The sequence below is a fragment of the Callorhinchus milii genome, unplaced genomic scaffold (genome assembly GCF_018977255.1).
Source record: "Callorhinchus milii isolate IMCB2004 unplaced genomic scaffold, IMCB_Cmil_1.0 Scaffold16, whole genome shotgun sequence".
NCBI classification, from domain to species: Eukaryota; Metazoa; Chordata; class Chondrichthyes; order Chimaeriformes; family Callorhinchidae; genus Callorhinchus; species Callorhinchus milii.
In genome coordinates this window covers 1,609,949-1,635,116 of record NW_024704757.1, presented here as the reverse complement: position 1 = coordinate 1,635,116, position 25,168 = coordinate 1,609,949, and the positions used below count along the sequence as shown (strand labels likewise).

Sequence of the window (25,168 nt, the reverse complement as noted above, 5' to 3'; positions counted from 1 at the left end):
CGCCAAAATGAGTTGCCCACTCGAAGAACAGTACGGCCAAAATGAGTCCTCCCACAGGAGTCCTCTCATAGGAGTATAGATAAAGATGAAATGTCCGTCCGTGTGTCTGTCCGTCAATCTACATTCCATATTGGATCCTTTGGTTGCAAACGTAGCTGCAATGGGTACAGCTAGCACTTAATAATAATAATGAAATATAAACCATGAATTTGATATAGTACCTTTCACCTCAGGATGAATCCTTATAGCACTTCATAGGATATACTGTAAAGAGTAGTGACTGTGCATTTTGTAGGTGAATGTAGCAGCCGATATGCACACAACTAAATCCTCCAAACCAAAGATTTAGATCTTTCCAAGCTATTGGACAGGAACAACAGATAGAACAATTCACTTCTGTATGTGGAAAAATTTCTAATAATCACCACCCAAGCAGTATTAAAAGTATATTTTAAAAATTTACAGTAGCATTTAAGCTCATTCTCCCCCTAGTGAAAAAGCCTGCAATATATCTGATTATATATATATATATAGAAATATATATAATATATATTAAAAAAACTTGCATTCGGAAATTGGGTCCGATTACAAGCATGCAACACACCAATATAATGGACAAACTAAGTTATATGCAGCACAGATTTAAAACAGTAATCCTGTTCAATTGAGGTTCCCATTTTAGCATCCCCAAATGCTAAATGTACCGTGAACTTCCTATGAGCTATTGATGATTCAACTCATCAAAAATAAAGTGAGAGGAAGTTGCTGCTGTAAGGATAAAACCACTGAATGTTTTGCTTCGGGTCTGGGGCTAACCGAGTCACCAGTTTACAGCAAATGAAAGGGAGCAAATCAGTTGAACTTCTGTTCTGAGGGCAGCTGTTCCTACCAAAGGCACTGAACAGTTGGTAGAGGTCACTGGTCTTCCATTCCTTGGGAAATCGAACGTGTAGAACGTGGTCCCTCTTTGGTTTCACTGAAAAACAAAGGTAAACATTAGAGTTCTTGGTCCTGGACTCCTTGGAGGATTCAAACTTTGGCGAAGAAAATACAAATGAAGTACAATTTGTTCCATGTAATGTACAAATCAGTTAAAAATAGATGCATAACTAGCAAATTCCTACCAATAACTAGTCATGGTATAATCCTAGAACAACTGATGGCCTTCATTATTACAAAAAGCTTTTCACTGCTTTCACTGAACGGTTGTATCGATTCTTCCTTTTCCCTGGAGCTTGTTGAACATTCCTTTCCACAAAGTATCGGAAGAAATGCTACACTTTAAAACAAATTGATCACCGCACGCACTGGAGTTTCATGTTTCTTTTATCAGAATCTTTTGCAATTGTTTCAGTGTCTGATGCATTTCAAGGAAATTCTTTGACCTGTTTTTGGACGTGTATACACCAGTCACATAAGCACGTTTTGATTATGAATCTCAAAGGATTCATTTCACCTTATGTAGGTAGAAAGCAATTACACAGAGTTTTGCTAGAGTAAATAAGGAGAAACTGTTTCCACTGGCAGGCAGGTCAGTAATAATAATCCTTGAATTTGATATAGCACTTTTCACGTCAGGAGAAAGTCCCAAAGTGCTTCACAGAATACACTGTAAAGTGAATTGACTGTAGATTGAAAATGACCAATTTATTATTGTTTTTGGTTTTGGAGGGATTATTATTAGGCTCTGTGTGGAGTAAGGAAACTTGCCCGAGGTTTCGCCCTCTGCCTGGAATTGAACTCAGGTCTCTCGCTTGCAAAACGAGTGTTTTAACCACTGAGCTACAGGACTCCTGTAACAGAGGACACAGATTTAAGACAATTGGCAAAAGAACCAAAGGGGAGCTGAGAATTTGTTTTAATGCAGCAAGTTGTTATGATCCGGAATGCACTGTCTGAAAGGGTGGTGGAAGCAGATTCAATAATAACTTTCAAAAGGGAATTGGGTATATACTTGAAAAAAAAATTACAAGCCAAGGGAAAGAGCAGGACTAGTTGGTAGCTCTTTTAAAGAGCCGGCACAGGCACAACGGGCCGAATGGCCTCCTGTGTTGTAGGATTCTATGATACACAGGAGTCGTTCCTTACAGTCAACCACAATATCTTTGTAGTTTGTACAGCATCTCAACTATCTGACTGCTCTTGCAAAAAGGCCCATTTTCACAGCACTTGCTCCCCTAGTGACAGGGAAAACCATTGGGATTTAGAAGGCAGAAATAAACTTCTGTTTATAAGCAGGGCATGATTTGGGTTTTGGTACTGGCATAGGAAGGCCATTAAGAGCCCTAGGTTATCAAGTGTTTTCTGGGTAAATCCAGTTATGCACAATAGAACTTGCTGAATAAACATGCTGGCATGTGCGTTTATACATACAATACACACTCCAGTTCAAGTACTTACAGTCAGGACCACTCAGGTTCAGGTAAGGAATATCTATAATCCTCATTAGAAACAGTCTATAAAAAGAAATAGAAAAAAAATCACAAATTAATAAATCTAAAGATTTCATCACAATTCCAAGCCAGAGACAATCCTTGTCTGAAACCAAGTATAGGAAAAGTATTCAAACTAAACCACAAATCAATATCAGGGATTTCCTCAGACATCAGAATTGCAAACACGTTTTACATATAGCATTAGGAGATGCACAAATTAGAATTAGAAACACATGCTTTTTGCAGATAGCAACAGGAAGGACTGGTGAATTTCCAGCACTTACAGAGTTAAGTCACTTGCTTTGATTTCAAACAACTGCTAAATATTTAAAGGAGGAATTATGATTTTATTTTGACTACACTAATCTAGCAGCCACTCCCAGGTACATCATATCTGTCAGGTTTTGACATATAGTGTAAATGCTGCGCTTCCCAGTGAAAACCTGCTGACTTCACAAAATCAGAAAACCGGTTATAATAATTTAGGTTTTTAACCATTTAATCTCATGCTTATTGAGCACCAACACTTATCTACCCATTACAATATTGAGTCATCTTTTAAAGAGATCCAATTCCCAATCAATGTTTCTTATAACCCATTCTCGTTTTGAATTGCCCGCAGAGTAGAAAATTATAAATATTTCCTGATATCAGTTTTGAGCTTGCTCTCCACAAAGTTGAAATCGTGCCTGCTGCCTCACTGTTCCTGAAAGTAATGTTCTGGGTTTCATTTCTCTATCCCTTTAAGTATGAATAAATAATCCATACCTTTGATATTGATTGCACCTGTAACATCAAAACACCTCAAAGCCCTTCACAAGCATCAAGTTGTTGTTGTTGTTGTTGTCGTGACCCAACTCTCAAGTGCCAAGTGTAATGACTATATTTGTAGAAAATACAAATAAACACCCTATACACCTCTATAAAGATCATATGAAAGAATGCAAGGGCAGAGCCAGGTTCTTCTGCAGTCGCATAAAAGCACCCATCTTTCCAGAACAACGCAAATGGAGATTAGAGGAACTCGGCTTATTTTTACTGAAACAGAAAAGGTTGAGGGGATATCTGTAATATTATGTGCGGTTTTGATAGAGCAGATGTAGAGAAATGAAATGATGGTCAGTGAATCAGTGACTAGATGGCATCTATATCGACAACGACAAGTATTTATAAAGCACCCCTCACACAGGGTAACATCCCAGAGCGTTTGAAAGTGGCAAAGCATTTGACAGTGGCAAAGCATGATGCCAAGTCGGAGGATGGGGGAGGTGGTCGTAAGCACCGTCAAACAGGAAGGTCTTCAGGTACAACCTGAAGATAGGGAAGGAGGAGGCAAGGTGGAGGGATTGGGGGAAGGAAGGGGTAAGGTGGAGGAATGGAAGAAGAGTATTCCAGAGTTTCCGGGAGCGGTGGCTGAAAGTGTAGCCACAGATGATGGAAGAGAGGGCACGAGGGACAATCAGGAATAATCTGCAGGGGTATGGGGAAAGCCAGGTCAATGACATTGAATGGATACTCTTTCAAAGAGCCAGCACGATTGGCCCAATGGCTGCATTCTGTGCTATAAATGTCTATGGTTCGAATACACAGCACAAGGATGATTCATAATATTAATAGAAAAAGGAATATTTGAAAAAGTGGAGTATTATTAAGCTGCATATAACTGAAAAGAGTTGGATGCAGAGGATTCAAAGGTCATTTAGGCTGATTTAATGAGATGTAAACCATGTCCAAATGTTTTCTCTGGATCCAATTAAAAAGGTATTGAGAGTCGATGCTGAATCGAGTTAATATCTGTTCGCTTTGCCTGACAGGATTTCTTTACCGGAAGTAATTACTTACTGTGTCACCATAGTATACTAATTTCCACAGTAGTCTCTTAATGCTGGTGTATATTAGCCAAGAGACTCCACTGTGGAGTCCTGTAGCTCAGTGGTTAGAGCACTCGCTTTGCAAGCGAAATACCTGAGTTCAATTCCAGGCAGAGGGCGAAACCTTGGGCAAGTTTCCTTACTCCACACAGAGCCTAATAATAATCCCTCCAAAACCAAAAACAATAAAAAATTGGTCATTTTCAATCCACGACTGTTTGTGGGACATTGCTGTGCGGAATTGGCTGCCGCGTTCACCCACAAATATACAGTCAATTCACTTTACAGTGTGTTCTGTGAAGCGCTTTGGGACGTCCTCCCGACGTGAAAAGCGCTATATCAAATGCAAGGATTATTATTATTATTATTATTATTGCAGTCTGCTGGGGATGGCAGCATTATTGCTAGCAGGCAGCTGCCCTACTGAAAAATGAACAACTTTCCTTTCAGGCTCCAGCGGCTAAACCCTCCCAGTCACCAATTATCCTCTGCTGCCTTCACTTCTCGTAGCTGAATGCTTAGCACTAAGCTTTCCATTACTCACACGCAAAACCTTGGACAGATCTTTCCCTCTCCCACCTTCTTAGCCCACTGCTAAATAGCAAGCCAGAAGCAAAGCTGCATGATTTTCAGGATAAGGGTATGAGGCAGAGTGATGTTGGGAGACAGTTGCAGAGAGTAGGAGCAATACTTGAATGCTCACCCAATGCTACACCCGAGGACATGAAACAACCCAGAGTTAAAATGAAGGGATTGAGCGGAAAACAAAGAAATTGTAAAAACCATCAACTTCACAATAAACAACACACAAACCATTGAAATTCATAGCACAGAAGGTCATTTGGCCCATCGTGTCTGTACCGAGTGACAGTATAGCCAATAAACACGGGTTATATTGCACCAACAACCTAATATATAAGCAGCAAAATAAATCTATTAACAGCCTCCCAGTCGCTCAGTGGCCATCAACATACTTTGACTGCTTAATTGTTTCTTTGGATCTCCTCCATGTGGTGTTTCTCCCTCTCTTGCTATCCTCCATCCTCTTTCAGGCTAAAATTCCAGTTCTGATAAACAGCTATGCCTGAAACTTCAACACATTTTCCCCTTTTGAACGCTGCAGATTTCCAGTGTTCAGCTTTTGTTACTTCGAACAATATTAGACCAATCTTAATCGTTAGAGCCGAAACAAGTTTGTCATTATACATTTAAAGACACTCACACTAATATTTGCATGGGGTTGATTCTAACAGTACAAAAAACATCCCGCTAATCGCTGCTGACAGTGACTAATGTTGGCAATTAACCAGCGGTAATGATGAAACCATAATGTACAATGTAAACAAAAGTGTCCAGCAGTAATACATCAGATTCTGATGAAGCCAATGATGAACAGATAATATTAAAACCTAGAAGCTGCTGCAGAAACATACTTGCACTTCCTCAGGGACTAAGCTTCCTATCCAGCTTTCTAATTTAGGACACTACAAGCCTTCAGATTCTGAACCATTATTAGAATTAAATAGTTAACTACAGACCAAGTTAACTGAGTTAATAATTCTTGCATCTGATATATTGCCTTATGTCGTTGAGATGTGTCAAAGTACTTCACAGAATATATTGTAAAGTGAATTGACTATTTTGTGAGTGAAAATGTGGCAGCCACTTGGGCACATCAGTGTCATGGATTGAGTGGAGAATTTTTTTTTTGAAAGATTATTATTACTCCCAGAAAGCAATCTGCCAATCGAGTGATTAGATAGACTAACCTTGACTTCTTAGTGAAATGGCACTGAAGTTTGGTACAGATCGTAACATTCAAAGGGTTAAATTTACAAACTTGTCCATTGGAAAATTTGCTCAAACCAGATTTCAACTCAGTTGATATTCTGGAAGGGGAAAAGTAGAGTAAAGCAGATTCTTTGACGCTTGCAAGTCAAAGATAAGAAATTTCAGGGAATGTTTAGCCATAGTTATCTTCATACAGGTGAAAATGAACGTACAACCAAAGCACTTACTTGTTGATGAAAGGTTCAACCAGTTTAGATCGGGCAGAAACAGAAACTTTAGGAGGGCTGAGGAAAGAACCTGTAGAGGAAGAGAGAAAAAAGTACTCTAGGTTTAAACTCCAAAATAATAATACAATAATATTAAAAATCCTTGCATATGATATAGCACCTTATCATGTCGATGAGATGTCTCAAAGCGCTTCACAGAATGTACTGCAAAGTGGGTTGACGGTGTATTTTGTGGGCAAAACTAAAATCTCAAGATTATTTCAATACTTTGCATTGTTCCAATTTAAACATGATAAAAAAAAGTAACCGATAAGACAGAGTTGCCAACGTAAACAGTAGACTAATCTGAGTCATAAGTACTCTTTATGACAAATACATATCCAATTGCTTTGTGGTCGAGACCACTCAAACAAAGCCATTCAAAAGACAAAATTAACAATGAACAATACAAACCAGGGCACCTTTTCAGAGTTCACGCGATATCCACATTTAATGCATTGAGGAAATTAAAATCACTTTGGAGGACTATATTAATCACACTTGATACTGTTGAAGAGTTCAATGCAGAATATCCTAAATATGATCACATCCTAAAATAACGAACGTATGTTGAAGCATAAATAAGTTACAGGAGCTTAGCAAAGCAAAATTGGGCATAATTCATAGAATCATACGGTACAGAAGGAGGCCATTCGGCCCATCATATCTATGCCAGCTCTTTGAAAAGAGTTATCCAATTCAATCCCACTCCCCCGCTCTCTCCCCATAACCCTGCAAACTTGTCTTCCCCAAATAATTGTCTACTTCTCTCTTAAAAGTTGTTATCGAATCGGCTTCCACCACCCTTCCAGGCAATGTATTCTAGATCCAAACAACTCGCTGTGTGAAAAAATGTCTCCTCACCTCCCATGTTTCTTTTAACAACTATTTTAAATCAATGTCCTCCGGTTACTGACCGACCCGCCAGTGGGAATAGTGTCTCCTTGTTCACCCTATCAAATCCTCTCATAATTTGGAAAACTTCTATTAAGTCTCCTCTTAACCTCCTCTGCTCCAAGGAGAATAATCCCAGTTTCTCCAGCCTCTCCTGATAACTGAAGCCCCTCATTCCTGGTACCATCCTGGTCAATCTCCTTTGCATTCTCTCCAATGCCTTGACATCCTTCCTAAAGTGTGGGGCCCAGAATTGAACCCAGTCTCTCTCTAAGTGAAAATTTATTTTGTCCCAGATTATAGTCTCCAGAAGTTTCCCCACCACTGACATTGGGCTGACTGACCTGTAGTTCCTAGATTTATCCTTCTGCCCCTTTTTCTACAGGGAGTAACATTTGCAACCCTCCAGTCCTCTGGCACCACCCTGGTGTCCAAGAACGAATGAAAGATTGTGGCCAGAGCCTCTGTTATTTCCACCCTTACTTCCTAGGATGCATCCCGTCCGGACTGGATGACTTATCTACCTTGAGCACCAACAACCTTCTTAGTACCTCCTCTTGGTTTATTATCTTATCCAATTTCTCTCCCCTCTCCTCCGATACTGTGGCATTGGCTGCATCCTCTACTTTTGTGAAAACAGATGCAAAGTACGTCAGCCATGCCCTCTGCCTCCACAAGAAGATTTCCTCTTTGGTCCCTAATTGGATCCACCCTATCTTTTATTCTTTATATGCTTTTAAAATACCTTAGGGTTCCCTTTTATGTTACCTGCTAATCTTTTCTCATATAATCTCTTTGACCCTCATTTCCTTTTTCAGTTCTCCTCTGTACTTTCTATGTTCTAATTGATTATCTTCTGTATTTTGGACTTGACATTTACCATAAACCTCCTTTTTCTGCTTTATTTTAGTCCAAATTTCCTTATTCATCCAGGGAGGTTTGGATGTCCTATCTTTTCCCTTTGTGGGAATGTATTTGTTCTGTCCCCAAACTATCTCCTGCTTCAAAGCTTCCCATTGCTCGTTAGCTGTTTTACCTGCTTATTGTCCTTTCATAGTCCACCTTGGCCAGGTCCCTTTTTAACTCACTGAAATTAGCCAGTTGAGTATCTTCACCTTTGATAGTTCCTTGTCTGTTTCCATGAGTACTCTTAAACCTATTGTTGTCCAGATAATCTCCTACTGAAACCTGCTCCACTTGTCCCACTTCATTTCCCAGAACTAGATCCAGCACTGCTTCCTTACTCTTTGGGCTGGAAATGTACTGATCCAGAAAGTTATCCTGCACGCATTTCAGGAATCCTTCCCCCTCCTTGCCCTTTACACTGTTATTTTACCAGTCTATGTTAGGATAATTGAAGTCCCCCTTTATCACCACTTTATTGGTTTTGCATCTTTTTGAAATCTGCTGCAGATTTGCTGGTCTATCTCCTTCCCACTATTTGGTGGTCTATAATAAACACTGAACAGAGTAACAGCTCATTTTCTGCTCCGTAACTCTTAACCAAATAGATTCTGTTTTTGGACCCTCTAGCATATCATCCCTTTCCAGGGCCGTAACCGTGTCTTTAATCAATATTGCCACCCACCGCTCCTCCTTTTTTCCCTTCCCTATCCCTCCTGAATACATTGTAGCCGGGAATATTCAACTCCCATTCTTGCCTTTGTTTGAACCAGGTCTCCATTATTGCCACTACATCATAACCCCGTGTGGCAATTCGAGCCGCAACTCACCAACCTTATTTGTCACACTTCGTGCATTTACGCGCATGCACTCCAAGACCGACTTAGTCTTCTGCATTTCTCCTCCATCTAATCTTTTCCTGGACTACTCCTTATTATTATCCTATTTGTCTCTCTCAGCCGTCTATGTAACTTGTTTGTCCTCTCTAATGCTACATCCTGATTCCCTTCCCTGAGCTCAAGCAGCCCGAGGCACTTCCTACACACGTGTTTCTCCAGGGCACACAAAGCATCCTGGAGTTCCCACATGGCACACATTGTGCATGCAACCGGTCTCAGCTGCCCTGCCATATCGCAGACATGTTTTATATTGTTTTAATATAACTATTATATATTTTATAATTACGCACCTCTTTCCCCTCTGCACCGAATTCCCACTCTCACTAAATTCCTTAACAGAAGTTTCACTCTGTTCCAAGTCACTCACTTCACGCTGCTGGGCTCTCTGCTTAAGTGAAGCGTTCACAAGTCTTCTCCTTTATATAGGAACTCAAATAAAAGCACCCAGTTTTGACTGGTCAGCAGATTTTTTAACCCCAACACTTGGCCTATGATTAACTGCTAATTGACTTGTTTGCCTGCTTGCATATAAGGTTGCCTCTACCTCAAAAAAAAATTCCCACTCGTCTGCTGAATGAAAGAGTTCTCTCTTGCTCTCTGGTATCTCTTTTACTGAAGAATTCCCACTCTCACCAAATCCCTTAACAGAATTCTCACTCTGTTCCACCTCACTCAGCTCCCTTCTCACACTGCTGGGGTCTCTGCTCAATAATGCTAATTCTAGCATTATTACATATCTACTCATCTAGATTGCTGACCTGAGTTAAAACAACAAAGTTCAAAACTTTAATGAGTTAGTAAACCTTAGAATTAGATGCTTCATTTCAGCCAAATTTAAGATTGTTCAATTGCCTGGTGATTTATACAATCTTAATACTCATAACAATGGAATCTCAAACTACCCATTTAAATTTAGCACTTTGAGGCATCTGATACATAGCTAAATAACTAAATGTAATTACATATTTTATACAATTTGCCATGCATTAAGAACTTGATGTGCACTTGTATATCTAATATGTCCAACACTCCATAATCCCTCAATTCTTCTGCTTTGCCTCCTCCTTGTCAGACTTCAGATCACACCTGAAATTCTTTCTCTTTGAACCTGCCTTGACAGTCACCTGGCGTAGCAACAAGCTGCATTACTGTTAAGTGCTCTGAGATGCTACCCCCCATGTAAAGGGTGCTATGTTAGTGCAAGTTGTTATAGTAAAGTGGTCTATTACATACATAGTACACTTGCCATATATTGCCAAAAAGAGCTACAAACTTTAGGATTGGGAGGGCTTGAAAGATCAGCAAAGGTTAACCAAGAAACTGATTGAGAAGGAGAAAATAGAATACGAGTAAACTAGCTAGAGATATAGACAGATTGTAAGAGCTTTTACAAGTATATAAAGAGGAAGAGATTAACAAAAGTAAATGTAGGTTCCTTACAGCCAGACAGGAGAAATCATAATGCGGAATAAAGAAATGGCAGTCACTAAACAAATACTTTACTTCTGTCTTCACAGCAGTAGATACTAAAAACTTACCAGAAATAATGGGGAACCAAGAGACTAATGTTAGTGAGGAACTTAAGAAATTAATATAAGTAAAGTAATAGTACTAGAGAAATTGATGGGACTAAAAACTGATAAATCCCCTGGACCCGATGGCCTGCATCCTAGGGTTTTAAAAGAGGTGGCTGCAGAAATAGTGGAGGATTTGTTTTTGATCTTCCAGAATTTCCTGGATTCTGGAACGGTTCTTGTTGATTGGAAGATCGCAAACAGTATTTAAGAAGGGTGGGAGAGAAAAAAATGGGAACTATAGACCAGTTAGTCTGACATCTGTGGTAGGGAAAATTCTAGAGTCTATAATTAGGGACGTCGTCATGGGGCAATTAGAAAGTCATAATATGATTAGGCAGAGTCAACACTGTTTTATGAAAGGGAAATCGTGTTTAACAAATCTTTGAGTTTTTCTGAAGATGTAACTAGAAGGTTAGGCTAGGGGAGAACCAGTGGATATAGTGTACTTAGATTTTCAGAAGGCATTCGACAAGATGCCACATAAAAGATTGTTGTATAAGATTAGGGCCCATGGAATTAAGGGTAATATATTAGCATGGATTGAAGAATGGTTAACAGGCAGAAAACAGAGAGTAGGGATAAACAGGTCCTTCTCAGATTGGCAGGTTGTGATTAGTTGAGTGCCGCAAGGATCAATAATAATAATAATCCTTGCATTTGATATAGCGCTTTTCACGTCGGGAGGACGTCCCAAAGCGCTTCACAGAACACACTGCAAAGTGAATTGACTGCATATTTGTGGGCGAACGCGGCAGCCAATTGCGCACAGCAATGTCCCACAAACAGTCGTAGATTGAAAATGACCAATTCATTATTGTTTTTGGTTTTGGAGGGATTATTATTAGGCTCTGTGTGGAGTAAGGAAACTTGCCCAAGGTTTCGCCCTCTGCCTGGAATTGAACTCAGGTCTCTCGCTTGCAAAGCGAAAGCTCTAACCACTGAGCTACAGGACTCCAAATGCTTGAGCTTCATCTGTTTACAGTCTACATCAATGACTTAGATGAGGAAATAGAGCTTAATGTATCCAAATTCGTGGACGATACAAAGCTTGGTGGGAAAGTAAGCTGTGAGGAAGACACAAGGAGGATGCAAAGGGATATAGACAGGTTAAGTGAGTGGGCAAGAAGGTGGCAAATGGAGTATAGATAGGAAAATAGAAAAGCAGATTATTTTCTAGAGGGGGGAGAGACTAGATAGTGTTAGTATTCAGAGGGATTTGGGCGTCTTTGTACACCAGTCACAGAAAGTTAGTATGCAGGTACAACAAGCAATTAGGAAGGCTAATAGCATGTTTATTGCAAAGCGGTTAGAGTGCAAGAGTAGGGAAGTCTTACTGAAATTGTATAGGGCCTTGGTGAGACCACACCTGGAATATTGTGTGCAGATTTGGTCTCCTCATCTAAGAAAGGATATACTCGCCTTAGAGGGGGTGCAACGCAAGTTCACTAGGTTGGTTCCTGGGATGAGGGGGTTGACCTACGAGGAGAGGTTGAGTAAACTAGGCCTATATTCTCTAAAATATAGAAGAATTAGAGGTGATCTTATAGAAACATAAAATTCTTAAGGGTCTTGACAGGGTAGATAGTGTGAGACTGTTTCCCCTGGTTGGAGAATCTAAAACTAGGGGTCATAGTTGAACCCGAGTTCAATTCCAGGCAGAGGGCGAAACCTTGGGCAAGTTTCCTTACTCCACACAGAGCCTAATAATAATCCCTCCAAAACCAAAAATAAATTGGTCATTTTTAATCTACGACTGTTTGTGGGACATTGCTGTGCGCAATTGGCTGCCGCGTTCGCCCACAAATATACAGTCAATTCACTTTACAGTGTGTTCTGTGAAGCGCTTTGGGACGTTCTCCCAACGTGAAAAGCGCTATATCAAATGCAAGGATTATTATTATTATAGTCTCAGGATTAAAGGTCAGCCCTTTAGAACTGCATTGACAAATGTTTCTTTACTCAGATGGTAGTGAATTTATGGAATTCTCTACCCCAGAAGGATGTGGATGCTCAGTCAATCATTGAAAACATATTCAAGACTGAGATCATTAGATTTTTAAAAACTAAAGGGTTACGGGGATAGGGCGGGTAAATTTAATTAGGTTAGAAGATTAGCCATGATCTTATTAAATGGCGGGGCAGGCTCGAGGGGCTGAATGGCCTACTCCTGCTCCTATTTCTTATGTTCTTATGCAGAAGGACTCAGTTGGAAGCAGCATCTACTTTTTCTTTTATCCACAGCTATCAAACTTGGCCAGAACCTCTGTCTCCTCAATAGTGTCATGGGATCTTGAATATTAATAATAATCCTTGCATTTGATCTAGCGCTTTTTCACGTCTTCTAGAAGTCTCAAAGCGCTTCACAGAATAGACTGTAAAGTAAATTGACTGTATATTTGTGGGTGAAACGGGGCAGCCAATTGTGCAAAGCTGCATCCCACAAACAGTCGTGGATTGAAAATGACCAATTCATTATTGTTTTTTTGAGGGATTATTATTAGGCGTGTGGAGTAAGGAAACTTGCCCAAGGTTTCACCCTGCCGGGGATCAAAGCTAGGTCTCTCGCTTGCAAAGCGAATGCTCTAAAAACTGAGCTACAGGAATCCAAAAGAAGTTAGGTAGACCATGGTTGAACATCCTGTCTGAAGCATGGTATGTCTGACAATGTAACGCTCCCCCAGCACTGCACTAAGCTCCAAGTCCCGATGTGGTGTTTTAACCCACAACCTTGTGACTCATAGGCACGAGTACTGAGCTAGTCTGGTAATGTGCAGAAGAGAAAGAAATACAAATAAGAACATATAGGACCCTCAATATATCCATCTACAAGTAGGTAATCCATAAAACTGCATGCAATCTATCATGTACTGTGACCTGAGAACTCAAATAAATGAAAATCCATACCTAGATGATTCGCCATGGAGATGAAGCACAGGCCAGTTATGTACGCGTCATAACCAGCTTCGTGCAGCTGCTCGGAGGCCGTGTTGTAGCTCGGAAACCCTTCAGCACTCTCTGCAAAGAGCAAGAACTTCATAATCCAGCAATTCTGGCAGGACAATGATCGTGAGACACTAACAACCTGAATAAATCTGCTCAGTTTTCAAATATTGCAAACAGGCAAATACCTTACTATAATCTGTTGGGTTTTCAATGCATTAAACAATACAAGGCAAATTGAGTTGTGTTATCTATATTGATAGTTGGTGCTAATTAACATGAGTCAGTCAAAGGGACCAGGGAATCAAGAGGTATGGGAGGAGGAGAGGCAGAGGGGATTAGAAGGGGTGTGTAACCCCTTACACTCATGTGTAAAACACCAATACTGATCAGTTGAGCCAAATGGCATGTTTCTGTGCTGTAATGTTTTATTTAATTCTATGAGTGTTTTCCTGTTGGCATCACCAAATCAGACTATCAAATGCAACAGAACCTTTAACTAAATATAACACCCAAGTGAATCAGAATAGTAGGAATGTAAGACAATGACAAATTACATTTGTATAACGCCTTTATGTCAGGAGGACGTCTCAAGGCGCTGGATAGTCAGGGATTTGGACCAGAGCAGAGGGTTGAGATCAGAAGGGTGGAGGACAGCATGGAAACCCGATTAGAGGGGTTCGTAGAGGGAGTAGCGAGAGAAGAAGTTGTGAAGCAACGACTCGTTCCAGGAGCTTGGAAAGGGAGGTTGGAGTTGGAGCGGTTTATTGGAGTTAATTGGAGAGCAAGGATAGGTCACCCTGTTTTTTTGAAGAACGGGGTGATGATGGCTGTTTTTACACCTAAGGTTCTGGCCTAGACCTGAACAATGAAAACATGCAACAATCAGTTACAAAGCAATTGGAAGAGATCAGAGGATGTGATATGTTGAGATTGTAGATTGAATTACACCTGAATCCCACAACTGATCAAATGTCTCACAATTCATTTCTGCCACATCACTGACAAGAGACTGAACGGCAAACTGTTGAAAATGGAATTCATTCTAAGAGCAAAGGGAAGTACATAATTCAACAAAGCAGGCATAAGTGAGTGGTGGAGTTGCATTCACGCGTGGGATTAATTTTATTCTCAACTGCTCAGCAACTATTTGGTTCCACCACAATGCGAATTTTCTTTGTAAATGGAAATTTATTCCTCTGCCTTTACTTGGAATTGGCTTCTATTCTCCAGGAAATGGTAATCATCAATCTTGAACATCTTATCTGCTCGAAATATTGTTACATATTATGCACAAATGTACAAAAAAATCACTTGAAATTGCCAATACTTTAGCATTCTAGTCACAATATTTGAATAGATTTCCTGCAGCCTCTGTACTAAGTCACTGAAATAGATTCAATCTCTTTAATAAATAGATTTGTTTTTTAAAGTGCCAGTGAAATAGAAATTTAGTTTTGCTCTGAAGTACATATAAACATATAAATTTGTAGTATTTATTCAGATTTATGTTGGAGACCATATACAGACAAGCCCTGGTCTCTGTGACTCAGTAATTATTCAGAACAGGAGGCTTAATAATAGTCTGTACCAACATGAGTCAACAGCTCAATGAAAGAATTGGCTGGGGGGGGGGGGGGAGGAGAACAGCATCAATGAGAAAAAAAAATTGCATTGTTGAAATATGATCATGACCTCCTGTATTTATCCATTAGTGAACAAGGAACTGTTTAAAGAGGACGCATCATGGGCTGTTCTTACCAACTTTGGGCCGTCTGAAAGGTGCCTCTTTTAACCGTTTTTCCAGCTCTGCGAGGGGTGTATTCACTATCAGTTCCTGGGGTGGGGGGAGAAGAATCACAGATAATAAACAGATTTGTGGCATGTCTACCTCACTTAATCTTTCCAAATGATCACTAAACCTTGTACCAAACATTTCTTCAGCCTGAAGCTCAGCTGGACTCCAGGATAAAGCATTGCAATGGCGAGAACTATTTTGTTACCCAGAGGGGTCTGGAACAAGTTACCAAGAAGGGTGGTTGAAGCCAGAACGCTGGACTCTTTTCAAGAACAGTTCGAAGCTTTGTTAGAGGACACAGGGAGCATATTCTGGAAGGATGAGATCAAATGGGCTGAAGGGCCTGCTTCATCCAAACCTCTCTTGTGATGTTTCTATGTACTATCAAGGCAGATCCACCATAATATTCTAATATTAAGTTAGAATTCAGAAACATTTCTATTCAAATGATTATTAGCTTTAGCTGAGCGATATATTGCACTTGGTGTAATATGCTAAAGTATGCAAGGGCATGCTCACAAATCTCCATTCAGCTAGGGAGGCATTACCCTGGAGGAAAAGATCAAGTCCCATCAGCCAGTGCTGCTCATATGCCACCAGGTGGGCAGCTCATGAGTTAATGTGGGCAAGGAGCAAACTGCTTACCACAAACATGTTGGAAGCATGTTTAAAAAAAATCAAACCTTTCTCTTTTACTTTCGACCTCCCTTACCTCCTTCAAGACCCTCCTCTTCACCTGTGCCTTTGATCACCCTCCTTATCCCCCACCTGCCCTCCACCCTCCCTGATCCCGACCCCCAGCTCGGGTCCAAAACATGGATTGTCCAGCGCCTTACGACGTCCTCCTGACGTGAAAGCCGCTATACAAATGTAATTTATTGTTAAAGTGTATACATTTTAGAAACTGAAACACTGAATTAATCTAGAATCTGGCATAGCATATGCAAGTCAGCCTGCTTACAGAGCATTTTCTGTGTTGTACTTTTATATGTGAGGACTCGTATAAGAGTCCTTGGTAACTCTTACACGAAGGTGAAACTGTTGCAGCCAAGAATGAAACAAATGTCGTTAATACCGTTTATTGACAAGTATTCAGTTCCTTTTATGCCCACAAAGAGTCCCAGGAACATTTTATTTAATTTAGTTCTTATTAAATTCTGGGCCAAGACAATGCGGTTCAGTTTGTACCGAAACACACGTGCAGGCACACAAAATCCTCTCAAAAGTGAAATCTCAAGTTCAACAGATTAAATGCACAGTACTCGATATTTTCACATGACTAATTATTTGCAGGCAATATCAAGCACTATATTAAAATGCCCAAAGGCGTCTTCTCCCCTGCTAACTACTCAATTCATTATGTGCCAGGCAAGATTAGAAAGAAAAGATAGAGGAATGTCACTGTCCTGACGGTGGACACACTCCATCTAGTGACTAAACCGAGAACATTTTTAAAGAACTTCCCCTCCTCACTCAGGTCAGAGGAGGTGTGAGGAGGGCTGCATAGAAAACTAACGCTGATAATGTGGCACAATGCACTTGAGATAGTGATAAAATAATTTCCTTATCTGTAGAATTCCTTCTACAGCCAGATGTGAAATGGTTGCATATATATCAGACATCTGTTGCATTTGATATTAAATGGTTAACAATAATAATCCTTGCATTTGATCACATCTTGTGGAGTCCTGTAGCTCAGTGGTTAGAGCACTCGCTTTGCAAGTGAGAGACCTGAGTTCAATTCCAGGCAGAGGGCGAAACCTTGGGCAAGTTTCCTTACGCCACACAGAGCCTAATAATAATCCCTCCAAAACCCAAAACAATAATAAATTGGTCATTTTCAATCTACGACTGTTTGTGGGACATTGCTGTGCGCAATTGGCTGCCGCGTTCGCCCACAAATATACAGTCAATTCACTTTACAGTGTGTTCTGTGCAGTGCTTTGGGACATCCTCCTGATGTGAAAAGCGCTATATCAAATGCAAGGATTATTATTATTATATCTTTGTGATGTCTCAAAGTGCTTCACAGAATTGTGGGCTATACTATTGGGGTGGTGGTGGGGGGCGGGGGAGGAGAAGGAAAAAAGATATTTTTCAGGTTGCTTTACCTGTTTCACAAGTTAAGGAACCTGAGGCGGGTGGGGAGGGTAGTCTATTCCTCTTTAGAAAATGACAAACCCCTTATTTTGACACTTTCATCACACACACCAGCCAGTGCAGATGATTGAGAATAGTTAGTGACAATATCAGTGTGCCAGTGAATTTTTTGCACTTCTCTTGGTTTTGGTATTGCATGCTTAGGGAAATGTGGAGAACAATCTAGCTGAATATCTGATCTGGCACAGGTCCAAGATCCTGGAGTGGGGAATGTTCTTGAATAGCTCCTCCACTAGCAATATTTTTTAACCCAAACCATTCAGTGTTACACCTTGGCAAACAAGATCAGTAATTCTTCCAGTAACAGAACTAATCACAGCAGGACACTGCCTGACATGTTTTAAAGGGTTACGAGCGTGCCCAATAAATAAAACTACGTTACCTTAAAAGGATGTGTGCTTCCCATGAGCTTTGTGTCCAGAAGCCTTCACATAAAAATGAAACAAAGGCATAGTTACATCAGATTGCATGACGTCAATCAGACACCTCCTGTTTAGAGACGGGAATTTCTCCCAGTGTACTTGTCAACACTCCCCCAAATAAAATTGGTCATTCAATTCATGGCTGTTTGTGACACATTGTTGTGTGCAAATTGGCTGCCACGTTCACCTACAGAATACAGTCACTACACTTTAGAGAATATCCTATGAGGATCTTACATCCTCCCCATGAGAAAGGTACATTAGCAAATTGTTTTACAATCATTGTTCCTGGTATGGAATTCCGGAGTTGTTTCTTTTCATGAAAAGTCCTCCTAATCCAACTTTATTCAAAAGAATTCAAATGATTTGGCTGCTTGTCTCATTGTTATTTAGGAATCACTGATGGCAAAGATTAGTTGCTAACATTTGCCTGTACAATAACATTCACTTGCTTTCTATTCAATTTATTTTGCAAATACTTTGTGCAGGCTCCCCCCCAGCTCGGGTGCCCAGCCAGCAGTGTAAAGCACTTGGGAATACCCTCACAAAAGGATTCAACAAAAGGAGACAATAAAAAAAAACATACCTGGGAAAGACGCTCGTTGTTAATTCCTTGAATTCATTGAGCTCCTAAAAATTAAATGATTACATTAAATTCCACTAAAAGATATTAACACATAAAAGTCACCGAGAATGAAATAAGGGCCAATCGTAACAATTACCGCTAAAGCTTTATTTATCCATGCTTCCAAATAAAAGTTTTCATGTGCTCAGAAGCAGCAAATTACCTACATTATGCAGAGCACCACAATTTCCCCCACACAGCTGAGTTTTTGCTCTCAACTGTGACGAACTACCACTAAGTGGAAACTACCAAAGAAAGAGAAAGAAAAGTTGGACACACATTCTGTCCTCACACTCAGGATCAAGGCACCTTCCCTTTCAGTTTCTGTAGCTCTGTGCTTTAGCAACATTTAGAGAACTTTGTACCCTTGCAATTGACTGACCTGACAAATATCCCTCTCATTAAAAGATGCTCAGATCAACACAGGTTTTGGAACCTCGCTAAATATTAGCTGGTAAATACCCAAAAANTTGCACCAAGACAAAAAGTTAGTGGATGATTTACTTACATCTGGTAACTGACAGAGGAATTGGTGAATTGTGTGCATGACATCCAGCAGCATGTTATGTCCCACCACCAGTTTACCCTGAAGAAGCAAAATACATGACTTACATTTGGTAGCAAAATAATAATAATCCCTTCAAAAAAATGCACTCAATTCACGACCGTTTGTGAGACACTGATATGCACAATTAGCTGCCGCGTTTTGCCCACAAAATATACAATCAATTCTCTTTACAGTACATTCTGTGTACATTCCAGGCAGAGGGTGAAACCTTGGGCAAGTTTCCTTACTCCACAGAGCCTAATAATAATCCCTCCAAAAAACAAAACAATAATAAATTGGTCATTTTCAATCTACGACTGTTTGTGGGACATTGCTGTGCGCAATTGGCTGCCGCGTTCGCCCACAAATATACAGTCAATTCACTTTACAGTGTGTTGTGAAGCGCTTTGGGATGTCCTCCCGACGTGAAAAGCGCTATATCAAATGCAAGGATTATTATTACGTCTTGGCCTCTCTCCTGCTGGCTTTCCTACCGCACTCCCGAAATTCTAGGTGAGCCAGTGCAAAAAAAAAAGGATAGGGGTTGAAAGCCAGATCTGTTAAAAGAAAATAAATATTTTAATGTCTTAGGCTCAGTGTATTTAGTGCTTCTGGAGCATAAGGCAAACAATAAAGTGATGCCTCATGGCAAACAAGCTAGCCGTTGAAACACGTACAATAATCACAATGACAATTTTCCTGATGTGAAAGGCTTTATACAAATGTAATTTGTTGTTGTTGTAAATAATTGTAGTACCCCCGAAAGAAATACTCACCGATTTTGAAATGGCATGAATTACTTTGGAAAATCCTACAGCATCGTTCATTTCTTCCTGTGAATAAGACAGGATTCAATTACTTCAAAGGTGGAGATCTAATTTCCAAGCTTTGTGGCATAACTCCTTACATTGTTCTTAAAAACCCTCATGTAGTTTTAGAACATCTGAACTCTTTCACTGGATAACAAATTTTTTTTTACTCGAACACTTAAAATATTAAACACACTTTCATCTCAGTAGCACCAGATTCAAATCTATTTCCAAATACCTAAAGAATTTTTTTTACTACTTAAAAAAAAATCACTCATAGACAGGGCTTTAAACTACTAAGGATGGGGGGGGGGGGTAAATTCAATCACATGTAATCCGTTACAATTAAAATTAGGACCGATGAAAGTGAGAGAGCAGATTAACAAGGGAGATGAGCAAAGGGTGTCAAACAGGAAAAGGAAGCCCAGGGATAGGGTATTGGTGAACAGGACTAATAGCCCAAAGTCAGAATTAAAGGTGCTATATCTGAATGCGCGAAGCATTCAAAACAAGATAAATGAGTTAAATGCATAAATAGATGGTAGCCATCACCAAGACATGGTTACAGGGAGATCAAGGGTGGGAGCTAAATATTCCAGGGTACGTGGTGTAAAGGAAAGATAGGCAATGTGGTAAGCGAGGAGGGGGAGTGGCCCTGCTAATAAAGGATGGGATAAAAACAGTAGAGAGGAAAGATTTTAAATCAGAAAAGCAGGAAGTAGAGTCAATATGGGTAGAGGTACGTAACAACAAGGGGCAGAAAACTCTAGTGGGAGTAGTTTATAGAGCCCCGAACAGCAGTCACAGTATCTCTCAAGGTATAAATCAGGAAATTAGCAGAGCATGTAGTAAAGAAAAAACATTAATTGTAGGTGATTTTAATCTGCACATAGATTGGGACAACCAAATTGGGAAAAGTATGATAGAAGAAGAGTTTATAGAATGTATTAGGGATAATTATCTGGATCAGTTTGCCGAGGAGCCAACCAGGGAACAGGCCACATTAGACCTTGTTTTGTGCAATGAAACAGGGCTGACCAGCAAACTGGAAATTAAGGCTCCTCGAGATCATAATACGATGGAATTTAGCATTAAGTTAGAGAGAGAAATAGTTAAGTCCGAAGCAAAGGTTTTAAATTTAAGTAGAGCCAATTTTGCTGGTATGAGAGAGGATTTAGCCAAAATAAACTGGGAAATTAGACTTAAGGATTTGACAGTAGACCAGCAATGGCAGACGTTTAAGGAGATAGTGCAAAATTCCCAGCGAGCACGTATTCCTTTGAGGAATAAGAATGCCACGGAAAGGTGGCCCAACCGTGGCTAACTAGAGCAGTTAGGGAAAGTATAAAGTTAAAGGAAGAAGCCTATAAAACAGCTAAGATGAGTAGTAAACCCGAGGATTGGGAGAACTTTAGGGATCAACAAAGGAAAACCAAAAAAGTGATTAAGAGAGAGAAAATGGAATATGAGGGCAATCTCGCGAAGAACATAAAGAGAGACTGCAAGAGTTTTTATAAATATATAAAGAGGAAGAGGCTGTCAAGGGTAAATGTACAGGCAGAGACAGGGGGAATTATAGTAGGGGACAAAGACATGGCAGTCATTAAACAAGTACTTTGCTACTGTCTTCACCTTAGAAGACACTGAAAACCTACCAAGAATAGAGGGGAACCAAGAAGACAATGTTAGCGAGCAACTTGGAGGAATTAATATTAGTAAAGAAATGGTTTTAGGTAAATTATCAGGTCTTAAAACTGATAAATCTCCTGGACCTGATGGCCTACATCCTGGGGTTTATAAAGAGGTGGCTACTGAGATAGTGGATGGCTTGTCTTTGATCTTCCAAAATTCTCTGGATTCTGGAACGGTTCCCATTGATTGGAAGATTGCAAACGTAACACCACTATTTAAGAAGGGTGGGAGAGAAAAGATGGGGAACTATAGACCAGTTAGTCTGACATCAGTGGTAGGGAAAATTCTTGAGTCCTTAATTAAGGATGTCGTTATGGGATTCCTGGAAGACCATAACAAGATTAGGCAGAGACCATAACGAGATTAGGCTTTACAAAAGGGAAGTCATGCTTAACTAATCTTTTAGAGTTTTTTTGAAGATGTATCTGCAGGTTAGAGAGGGGGGAACCAGCAGATGTAGTATATTTAGATTTTAAAAAGGCATTTGACAAAGTGCCACACAAAAGGCTATTGCACACGGTTAAGGCCCACGGGATTAATGGGAACATATTAGCATAGATTGAAGAAAACGGGTAGAAAACAGAGAGTAGGGATAAACGGGTCATTCTCGAATTGGCAGGAGATGTGACTAGTGGAGTGCCACAAGGATCAGTGCTTGGGCCTCAGCTATTTACAATTTACATCAATGATCTATAATAATAATAATTCTTGCATTTGATACAGCGCTTTTCACATCGGGAGGACGTCCCAAAGCGCTTCACAGAACACACTGTAAAGTGAATTGACTGTATATTTGTGGGCGAACGCCAATTGCGCACAGCAATGTCCCACAAACAGTCGTAGATTGAAAATGATTGAAAATGACCAATTTATTATTGTTTTTGGTTTTGGAGGGATTATTATTAGGCGTTTGGAGTAAGGAAACTTGCCCAAGGTTTCGCCCTCTGCCTGGAATTGAACTCGGGTCTCTCGCTTGCAAAGCGAGTGCTCTAACCACTGAGCTACAGGACTCCACAAATCATCTCGACGAGGACATTGAATGTAACGTATCTGAATTCATGGATGACACTAAACTCGGTGGGAGAGTAAGCTCTGAGGATGATGCAAAAAGATTGCAACGGGATATAGATGGCGAGGGGAGTGGGCGAGTAGGTGGCAGATGGAATTTAATGTGGGGAAGTGTGAAGTTATTCACCAAGTAGAAAAAAATAGAAAAACAGATCATTTTCTAGAGGGGGAGAGATTAGATCGTATTAGTGTTCAGAGGGATTTGGGTGTCCTCGTACACCAGTCTCAAAAAGTTAGTTTGCAGGTGCAGCAGCAACTAAGAAGGCAAACGGCATGTTAGCGTTCATTGCAAAAGGTTTAGAGTACAAGAGTAGGGAAGTCTTGCTGCAACTGTATAGGGGCCCGGTGAGACCGCACCTGGAGTATTGTGTGCAGTTTTGCTCTCCTTGTTTAAAAAAGGACATACTTGTCCTAGAGGGGGTGCAGCGTAGATTCACTCGGTTAGTTTCTGGGATGAGGAGACTGACCTATGAGGATAGGCTGAATAAACTGGGGCTATATTCTCTAGAGTACAGAAGAATTCGGGGAGATCTTATTGAAACATATAAGATTCTTAAAGGGCTGATAAAGTAGACACTGAGGGCCTGTTTCCCCAGAAGGAAAATCTATAACCAGGGGTCACAGTCTGAAAATTAAGGGTCAGCCTTTTAGAACAGAGTTGAGGAAACATTTCTTCACTCAGAGGGCAGTGAATTTATGGAATTCACTACCCCAGAAGGCTGTAGATGCTCAGTCCTTGAACACCTTCAAGGCTGAGACTGATAGATTTTTTAAAAATAGAGGGATTAGGGGATATGGGGAGAGGGCAGGTAATTAGAGTTAGGTCAGAAGATCAGCCGTGATCTTATCGATGGCGGGGCACAGGCTCGAGGGGCCGAATGGCCTACTCCTTCTCCTAATTCTTATGTTGTTATGTTCATTGCTGACCCAAAAGGGGGGGGAGCAAGGAAAAATATGTGCTATTAAGCAAGAAGGGAGTCATTTCAAGTCTGCTAATAAACTACTGTGCAGTTCTGTTATGACATGGTTGTTGCGATGTATTAAAATCCCAATACACCGTATGGTGAAGAACAATCACTGGCATTACCTCACAGGCGTACAGCCAAGACAGCTCATTCCCTACACTCGATGGTTCCTGTGTTTTAAAAGAAAGCAGGTATCCAGGTCGTGAGGTTGCCCCATGAAGTTACTGCCTGCATTGCACATGCACAGCAAATAGGATACAACTTCATTGACAAATGAACCCTAAACTGGTCAGGGCACAAGAAGCAGCAGATATGATGATTATTACTATACATACATAAATATATATATACACATATACATGTGCAATGAATAGGGTCCACATTGCAACCATGTTATAACTGAATTAGTGCTGTAAAAGAAGCTAGTTATAATAGGGCCGCACTGTAGGCACTTGCATTTCTCTTAAAAAAACCCTTGCAGTTTTATAACATTTGAATTCCTTCAATCCAACCCCTGCAATCTCTCTGCAATCTATTACGGTACCTTTTAAACTGCAAACGATCAAGCTGTGACTTTTCTGGACAGTCAAGGGGGGGGGGGGGGCCTATTACCACAAAATAATATTAGAAATTCAACTTGCTGCAATTTTCTGCAAAGTATCTATTTTCAGGCCGCCAAATGTTCTGCATTGTGCAAGAACATTGGCTAAAGCTATAGCTTCCATTGGACACAGCCAAGATAATTCTGTGAGCTGCAGAAATGGGATTTGAACTAGAAAAACTAATCAGACGCAGCAAGACTCCAGTGAACTAAAGCATTTTTGGAAGCAGAGTTAGATTTGGCCTTTCGTCACACATTTGTAAATTAAAGTGCCTTAAAATTGTACCTTCTTCCAAAGTACCAAAGAGCATATAAAAGCATTTGCCAATTTTTACACTGAAGCATTTAAGCTTTTCACATAATGCATAATTGAAGCTGTCTGACGCAACATATTTAACTGGCGCTCAAAACAATACATTCCATATGTCAAACTGAAGTGTTGAGATGCACATCACGGCTTTTTGTAATAGGAAAGAAAAACAACCTCACTTAGCTTAACCACCAATTCCATTACCTGTTCTTTGGCTCGTTTTTGTTCTTCTCTCCTTCGCCGTTCTTCGTCATCCAGTTTGCTGATGACGATATATCTCTCTTTCTGTAACATTGTGGAAAAATACCCTCCTTATTATTATGTCTGATTAAGTAACCAAACAGATGTATTTCATAGGCTTATCAATCTCTAGTCCAAGCAAAAGATAATTTAAAAGGTTAAATTCAGAAGTAAGTCATCATAAGACATTTGTTTCCCACTGGAAGTGTTCTGGGTACTTGCCCATTGCGTGATCGATCCTATCACCATACTTGCATTTGATACAGCACTTACAAGGAAACATCTCAAAAGCACTTCACATGTAAATGCTGTCAAATGTAGTGATTGTGTACTTTTAGGCAAATATGGCAATCAA

The 25,168-nt window shown here is 40.2% G+C and overlaps 1 protein-coding gene across 2 annotated transcripts in view; it reads right to left on the bottom strand.

Annotated features, from left to right (window-relative positions):
• parn (poly(A)-specific ribonuclease (deadenylation nuclease)) overlaps positions 1 to 25,168 on the bottom strand; it is a 65,506-nt gene that overhangs the window by 28,519 nt on the left and 11,819 nt on the right. For both annotated transcript variants that reach the window (XM_042341073.1, XM_042341074.1), the window contains exons 11-20: positions 24,778 to 24,858; positions 19,905 to 19,961; positions 19,090 to 19,167; positions 18,543 to 18,586; positions 17,917 to 17,959; positions 15,338 to 15,413; positions 13,541 to 13,651; positions 6,325 to 6,394; positions 2,401 to 2,456; positions 890 to 976 (exon numbers count right to left, since the gene is read on the bottom strand). In XM_042341073.1, coding sequence (XP_042197007.1) covers positions 890 to 976; positions 2,401 to 2,456; positions 6,325 to 6,394; positions 13,541 to 13,651; positions 15,338 to 15,413; positions 17,917 to 17,959; positions 18,543 to 18,586; positions 19,090 to 19,167; positions 19,905 to 19,961; positions 24,778 to 24,858 — 703 coding nt within the window. The remainder of the gene's footprint in view (positions 1 to 889; positions 977 to 2,400; positions 2,457 to 6,324; positions 6,395 to 13,540; positions 13,652 to 15,337; positions 15,414 to 17,916; positions 17,960 to 18,542; positions 18,587 to 19,089; positions 19,168 to 19,904; positions 19,962 to 24,777; positions 24,859 to 25,168) is intronic.